This window comes from Leucoraja erinacea, unplaced genomic scaffold, assembly GCF_028641065.1.
Source record: "Leucoraja erinacea ecotype New England unplaced genomic scaffold, Leri_hhj_1 Leri_1656S, whole genome shotgun sequence".
NCBI classification, from domain to species: Eukaryota; Metazoa; Chordata; class Chondrichthyes; order Rajiformes; family Rajidae; genus Leucoraja; species Leucoraja erinaceus.
The window spans coordinates 14,290-22,653 of NW_026575953.1; the positions used below are offsets into that span (position 1 = coordinate 14,290).

Sequence of the window (8,364 nt, forward strand, 5' to 3'; positions counted from 1 at the left end):
AGGTACTAATCACTTTAAGACCGTTTGCTTCACATCACAGCTAGGAGCGCCTGGGAAGGGGGGGGAGATAGAGACTTTCTGTGTGGTGGAAGGAACGAACAAACGTCTGCAAAAGGATCGTTAAGTGGTGTTCTGTGATTTCCCAGTATTGAGTTACATGGTATTCTTAGTGGTGATGTATGCGTGAAAGAATGACCAGAAAGTCTTTAACGAAAAGTTACTGGGGTTGCCTCAATTCAGTTTAGCAATTCAATATTCATTTCTTAGCACTGGGCGGGGGGGAGGGGCGGGGAATGTTGTCGAAGTGCGTTTTTTTTGTGTTCATCCCTGTATACATTCCCTCTCTCTCTCCCTCTCCCCCCGCCAGCCTCCGCAGCCCCGTACACCCCGTCGATGGACACCCGCACCATGTTCCTGCTGCTCCACTCGGTCACGGAGGACAACGCCCGCTACTTCCGGCAGCAGCGCTCGGAGCCGGCGCGCCGCTTCGCAGCGGCGTTCTCCCGGCTGCAGGAGGACGGCCGCGGGCTGCAGCCGCTGCTGGCCGCCATGGCCCCCCACTTCTCCGCCCACGACCTGGACCTGGCCACCCCCGCCAACGGCTACCGCAGCCTCAGCAAGGTGGTGCGGCGGTGCGTAATGCACGCCGTCCACAAGTCCCGCTACGTGGCCGCCAGCCGCCGGAGCGTCTTCTTCCGCGCCGGCCACAACCTGATGGAGGTGGAGGCGTACAGCTCGGCGCTGAGGCAGCTGCGGGCTCTCGTCTACTTCGCCCACAGTCTCCTCGCCGCCAACCGGCACGGGGACCTGTTCTTCAGCGACCACGAGCGCGGCCTCTCCGACGAGTTCCTACGCGAGTCCAATACCATGCACAAGGGCTGCTTCTACGGGCGGTGTCTCGGATTCCAGGTGAGTTACCTGCCGATACCTGCCGAACCCACTCATACAAGTGTTTCCCTGCCGACCCCACTCATACAAGTGTGTCGGCTTCCAGGAGGGTCAGAATCCAGGTGTGTGTATCCAGGTGTATTACCTGCCGATCCCACTAATACAGGTGTGTGTTACCTACCGACCCCACTCATACAAGTGTGTCTGCATCCAGGAGGGTCAGAATCCAACTATCAGAATCGAAGATTACACAAAAGAGCTGGAGAAACTCAGTGGGTGCAGCAGCATCTATGGAGCGAAGGAAATAGGCAACGTTTCGGGCCGAAACCCTTCTTCAGACTGATCGGGGCAGGGGGGGGGTGGGGACAAGAAAAGGAAAAGGAGGAGTAGCCCGAAGGCTGGGGGATGGGAGGAGACAGCAGGGGAGCTGAGGAAGGGGAGGAGACAGCAAGGACTAACAAAATTGGGAGAATTCGATGTTCATGCCCCCAGGATGCAGACTCCCCAAACGGAATATGAGGTGCTGTTCCTCCAATTTCTGGTGCTGCTCGCTGTGGCCATGGAGGAGACCCAGGACAGAGAGGTCGGAGGCGGAGTGGGAGGGGGAGTTGAAGTGCTGAGCCACCGGGAGGTCAGCTTGGTTATTGCGGACCGAGCGGAGGTGTTCGGCGAAACGATCGCCCAACCTCCGCTTGGTCTCACCGATATAGATCTGCTGAAATCTAGAGCAGCGGACGCAATAGATGAGGTTGGAAGAGATGCAGGTAAACCTCTGTCGCACCTGGAACGACTGCTTGGGTCCTTGAACGGAGTCGAAGGGGGGAGGTAAATGGACAAGTGTTGCATCTCTTGCGGTTATCAGGTAACACACCTGTATCAGAATCCAGGTGTGTTACCTGCCGACCCCACTCATACAGGTGTGTCGGCATCCAGGTGTGTGTATCCAGGTGTGTTACCTGCCGATACCACTCATACAGGTGTGTCGGCATCCAGGTGTGTCGGCATCCAGGTGTGTCTGCATCCAGGTGTGTTACCTGCTGATCCCACTCATACAGGTGTGTCGGCATCCAGGTGTGTCAGAATCCAAGTGTTTCAGAATCCAGGTGTGTTACCTGCCGAACCCACTCATACAAGTGTGTCTGCATCCAGGTGTGTGTATCCAGGTGTGTTACCTGCCGAACCCACTCATACAAGTGTGTCGGCTTGCAGGTGTGTCAGAATCCAACTGTATCAGAATCCAGGTGTGTTACCTGCCGAACCCCACTCATACAGGTGTGTCGGCTTCCAGGTGTGTGTATCCAGGTGTGTTACCTGCCGAACCCACTCATACAGGTGTGTCGGCCTCCAGGTGTGTCAGCATCCAGGTGTGTTACCTGCCGAACCCACTCATACAGGTGTGTTGGCATCCAGGTGTGTCAGCATCCAGGTGTGTTACCTGCCGATCCCACTCATACAGGTGTGTCGGCTTCCAGGTGTGTGTATCCAGGTGTGTTACCTGCTGAACCCACTCATACAAGTGTGTCTGCATCCAGGTGTGTGTATCCAGGTGTGTTACCTGCCGATCCCACTCATACAGGTGTGTCGGCTTCCAGGTGTGTGTATCCAGGTGTGTTACCTGCTGAACCCACTCATACAAGTGTGTCTGCATCCAGGTGTGTGTATCCAGGTGTGTTACCTGCCGATCCCACTCATACAGGTGTGTCGGCTTCCAGGTGTGTGTATCCAGGTGTGTTACCTGCCGAACCCACTCATACAAGTGTGTGCATCCAGGTGTGTCAGAATCCAGGTGTGTTACCTGCCGAACCCACTCATACAGGTGTGTCAGCTTCCAGGTGTGTTACCTGCCGACATAGAAACATAGACAATAGGTGCAGCAGAAGAGGCCATTCGGCCCTTCGAGCCTGCACCATTCGCCATTCAATATGATCACGGCTGATCATCCAACTCAGTATCCCGTACCTGCCTTCTCTCCATACCCTCTGATCCCTTTAGCCACAAGGGCCACATCTTACTCCCTCTTAAATATAGCCAATGAACTGTGTGTGGCCTCGACTACCTTCTGTGGCAGAGAATTCCACAGATTCACCACTCTCTGTGTGTGGGAAAAAAATGTTATTCTCATCTCATCTCGGTTTTAAAGGATTTCCCCCTTATCCTTAAGCTGTGACCCCTTGTCCTGGACTTCCCCAACATCGGGAACAATCTTCCTGCATCTAGCCTGTCCAACCCTTTAAGAATTTTGTAAGTTTCTATAAGATCCCCTCTCAATCTTCTAAATTCTAGAGAGTATAAACCAAGTCTATCCAATCTTTCTTCATATGAAAGTCCTGACATCCCAGGAATCAGTCTGGTGAACCTTCTCTGCACTCCCTCTATGGCAAGAATGTCCTTCCTCAGATTAGGAGACCAAAACTGTACGCAATACTCCAGGTGTGTCCTCACCAGGGCCCTGTACAACTGCAGAAGGACCTCTTTGCTCCTCGCCTCAACTCCTCTTGTTATGAAGGCCAACAGGCCAAAACTGTACGCAATACTCCAGGTGTGGTCTCACCAAGACCCTGTACAACTGCAGTAGAACCTCCCTGCTCCTAGACTCAAATCCTTTTGCAATGAAAGCTAACATACCATTGGCTTTCTTCACTGCCTGCTGCACCTGCATGCCTACCTTCAATGACTGGTGTACCATGACACCCAGGTCTCGCTGCATCTCCCCCCTTTCCCAATCGGCCACCATACCTTTGTAACATACCTACATGACACTAAACTCTCTTGAAGCTTGGTTAAATCTTGGTCGGTTTCTGACCTCCCTCTCGCCTTCATCCCCTTTCAGTTCAGTCCGTCGATCCGCCCATTCCTACAAACCATCTCCATCGGCCTGGTGTCCTTCGGAGAAAACTACAGGAAGCACGAAAGCAAATTGGGTAAGGTTGCCTTGTTCCCTTTATAGAAACATAGACAATAGGTGCAGGAGTAGAGGCCATTCGGCCCTTCCAGCTCTCTCTTGACAGCATCCAGAGAACCGGCCTCCACCGCCCTCTGAGGCAGAGAATTCCACACAGATTCACACAACTCTCTGGGTGGAAAAGTTTCTCCTCATCTCAGTCCCAAATGGCCACAGATTCACACAACTCTGGGTGGGAAAGTTTCTCCTCATCTCAGTCCCAAATGGCCACAGATTCACACAACTCTCTGGGTGGAAAAGTCTCTCCTCATCTCAGTCCCAAATGTTCCACCTCACACATAGCCCCCAACTCAATATCCTAAATGGCCACAGATTCACACAACTCTCTGGGTGGAAAAGTTTCTCCTCATCTCAGTCCCAAATGACCTCCCCTTTATTCTAAGACTGTGTGTGTGGCCCCTGGTTCTGGACTCGCCCAACATTGGGAACATTTTTCCTGCATCTAGCTTGTCCAGTCCTTTTATAATGTTATATGTTTCTATAAGATCCTTCCCCTCATCCTTCTAAACTCCAGTGAATACTGTCTGAAGAAGGGTTTCGGCCAGAAACGGTCGCCTATTTCCTTCGCTCCATAGATGCTGCTGCACCCGCTGAGTTTCTCCAGCTTTTTTGTCTACCTTCCAGTGAATACAAGCCTAGTCTTATCAATCTTTCCTCATATGACAGTCCCGCCATCCCGGGAATTAACCTGGTGAACCTACGCTGGGCTCCCTCAATAGCAAGAATGTCCTTCCTCAAATTAGGGGGACCAAAACTTATATGTTTCCATATAAAGGGAGAGGAGAGGAGAGGAGAGGGGAGGAGAGGAGAGGAGATTAGAAGGGTCTCGAGGGCAAAACATCACCCATTTCTTCTCTCCAGAGTGTCAAAAATTCATAGTTGACTTATTTTAGATCTTGAGAGGGGAGGAGAGATGAGGAGAGGAGAGGAGAGGGAGAGGGGAGAGGAGAGGGGAGGGGATCCGAGATGAGGACACCTGAGGGAGGGGGTATTTCTCGAGAGGAGGGGAGAGGGGAGGAGAGGAGAGGAGAGGGGAGGAGAGGAGAGGAGAGGACAAACAGGAGATTCATATTGAGCAAAGGGAAATCTTGTCCCAAACATTCTCTCCTTCCCCCCTCTCCTCCCTCTCATTTTATGATGTCTCTCAAGAACTCCTCTCTCCCTCTCTCCCCTCCAGCCCCTGCCCTAATCCTTCAGTCTTCCCCTGGGGCAGTTTGGAATCTCTTACTCTCTCCCATTTAGAACGGAGACGAGGGGTGAAGTACTTTTTCTCACAGGGAGAGTTGTGAAGTCTGGGGAATTCTCTGCCTCAGAGCGGCGTTGGAGGCCCGTTCTCTGGAGAGAATTCTTTCAAGAGAGAGCTAGATAGGGCTCTTAAAGATAGCGAGAGAGAGAGTCAGGGGATAGGGGGAGAAATCCCGAGAGAAGGCCTGGAACTGGGAACTGATGTGGTCCTGATCAGCCGTGATCACATATTGAATGGCGAATGGTGCTGGCTGGAAGGGGCCGAATGGCCTCTACTCCTGCACACCTGTTGTCTAGTGTCTCTCTCTCTCCTTCAGGCATCGCGGCCACCTCCATCTTCACCAGCGGGAAGTACGCCATCGATCCAGAACTGCGTGGCGCGGAGTTTGAGAGACTCACTCAGGTCACTGGTTGGGGATGTCCTCTTCTGGAAGGAAAAGATCCCTCTCCAGGGATCACCTAGAGTCCCTGGACCATGTTCGTCTGGGTCCCTCTCTTCCCCCCCTCCAGGTTCTCCCACCATCCCCCTCACCCTCCCCACATCCCTCCCCCCAGCACAGTCTAAAACATAGACAAGTCGGGGTGGGACTAGTAGAGGGGGCATGTTGGTCGGGGTGGGAGGTGGTGTAGAGTAGGGGGCATGTTGGTCGGGGGGGGACTAGTGGAGACGGGGCATATGCCTGGAAATCGGGGTGGGGCTAGTGTAGACGGGCAAACATGTTGGATCGGTCCTTGGGGACTATTGTAGATGGAGGCAGTGGGTCGGGGGGGGACTAGTGTAGAATGGGGCATGTTGGTCAGGGGTGGGACTAGTGTAGATGGGGCTGGTTGGTCGGGGGGTGGGACTAGTGTAGACGGGGCATGTTGGTCGGGGTGGGACTAGTGTAGAGGGGGCATGTTGGTGGGGGTGGGACTAGTGTAGATGGGGCATGTTGGTCGGGGTGGGACTAGTGTAGACGGGGCATGTTGGTCGGGGTGGGGACTAGTGTAGACGGGGCATGTTGGTCGGGGGGTGGGACTAGTGTAGACGGGGCATGTTGGTCGGGGTGGGACTAGTGTAGACGGGGCATGTTGGTCGGGGTGGGACTAGTGTAGACGGGGCATGTTGGTCGGGGTGGGACTAGTGTAGATGGGGCATGTTGGTCGGGGTGGGACTAGTGTAGACGGGGCATGTGGGTCGGGGTGGGACTAGTGTAGACGGGGCATGTTGGTCGGGGTGGGGACTAGTGTAGACGGGGCATGTTGGTCGGGGTGGGGGGACTAGTGTAGACGGGGGCATGTTGGTCGGGGTGGGACTAGTGTAGACGGGGCATGTTGGTCGGGGTGGGACTAGTGTAGATGGGGCATGTTGGTCGGGGTGGGACTAGTGTAGATGGGGCATGTTGGTCGGGGTGGGACTAGTGTAGACGGGGCATGTTGGTCGGGGTGGGACTAGTGTAGACGGGGCATGTTGGTCGGGGTGGGACTAGTGTAGACGGGGCATGTTCGTCGGGGTGCGACTAGTGTAGATGGGGCATGTTGGTCGGGGTGGGACTAGTGTAGACGGGGCATGTTGGTCGGGGCGGGACTAGTGTAGACGGGGCATGTTGGTCGGGGTGGGACTAGTGTAGACGGGGCATGTTGGTCGGGGTGGGACTAGTGTAGACGGGGCATGTTGGTCGGGGTGGGACTAGTGTAGACGGGGCATGTTGGTCGGGGTGGGGACTAGTGTAGACGGGGCATGTTGGTCGGGGTGGGACTAGTGTAGACGGGGCATGTTGGTCGGGGTGGGACTAGTGTAGACGGGGCATGTTGGGACTAGGTCGGGGTGGGACTAGTGTAGATGGGGCATGTTGGTCGGGGTGGGACTAGTGTAGACGGGGCATGTTGGTTGGTGTGGGACTAGTGTAGACGGGGCATGTTGGTCGGGGTGGGACTAGTGTAGACGGGGCATGTTGGTCGGGGTGGGGGACTAGTGTAGACGGGGCATGTTGGTCGGGGTGGGACTAGTGGAGACGGGGGCATGTTGGTTGGGGTGGGACTAGTGAAGAGGAGGCATGTTGGCCGGGGGGGGACTGGTGTAGAGGGGGAATATTGGTGGGGGGGGGACTAGTGTAGACGGGGCATGTTGGTCGGGGGGGACTAGTGTAGACGGGGCATGTTGGTCGGGGTGGGACTAGTGTAGACGGGGCATGTTGGTCGGGGTGGGACTAGTGTGGGGGCTAGTGTCGGGGTGGGGCATGTGTGGTCGTTGGGTGGGTGGGACTAGTGTAGACGGGGCATGTTGGTCGGGGGTGGGGACTAGTGTAGATGGGGGCATGTTGGTCGGGGGGTGGGACTAGTGTAGACGGGGCATGTTGGTCGGGGTGGGACTAGTGTAGACGGGGCATGTTGGTCGGGGTGGGACTAGTGTAGACGGGGCATGTTGGTCGGGGGTGGGACTAGTGTAGATGGGGCATGTTCGGGGGTCGGGGTGGGACTAGGACAGGTAGACGGGGCATGTTGGTCGGGGTGGGACTAGTGTAGACGGGGCATGTTGGTCGGGGTGGGGGACTAGTGTAGATGGGGCATGTTGGTCGGGGTGGGACTAGTGTAGACGGGGGCATGTTGGTCGGGGTGGGACTAGTGTAGACGGGGCATGTTGGTCGGGGTGGGAATAGTGTAGATGGGGCATGTTGGACGGGGTGGAACCTAGTGTAGACGGGGCATGTTGGTCGGGGTGGGACTAGTGTAGACGGGGCATGTTGATCGGGGTGGGACTAGTGTAGACGGGGCATGTTGGTCGGGGTGGGGTCCCGACGCACACCATCGCCATGCCATTGGCTGTCGACCCCCACGCTGACGGTGGCCATCACCCCCCCCGTGGCCCACTGCGGCCCCGGGCCCGTCCAGATGAGACTCATCTCCTACGAGCTGCGGGACGGACAGGTACCGGCTTGTGCCTCCACTCCGCACCGCACCCCGCGCTGCCCTGTCCCACACCGCACCGCGCCCTGTACAACTGCAGAAGGACCTCTTTGCTCCTAGACTCAACTCCTCTTGTTATGAAGGCCAACAGGCCACAAAATCTGTACACAATATCCCGGTGTGGTTCACAGGCGCCGGGCCCTGTACAAACGGCCAGTTAGAAACTCTTGATCCTAGACTAACTCCTCTTGGCTATGAAGACCACAGAGGGATAGCAGCACATTTGGAGAGAGGTTGAAATCATGGGAAAGCTTGCAAGAGCAATACCGTCCCGCATTATGGGTTTCCGAAAGGTACCTACTGTGGCGAAATGCTGTTAAGAA

General features: G+C 55.5%; 1 protein-coding gene across 1 annotated transcript; it reads left to right on the forward strand.

Moving 5' to 3' along the window:
* Positions 1-353: 353 nt before the first annotated feature.
* LOC129716079 (hormone-sensitive lipase-like) lies at positions 354-8,069 on the forward strand (the record flags this gene model as incomplete). The annotated part of the gene is given in 5 exon segments (XM_055665957.1): positions 354-909; positions 3,719-3,809; positions 5,413-5,505; positions 7,877-7,905; positions 7,907-8,069. Coding segments are annotated over 5 exon segments (892 nt in total), but the record flags the coding sequence as incomplete, so codon positions are not given.
* Positions 8,070-8,364: the final 295 nt, after the last annotated feature.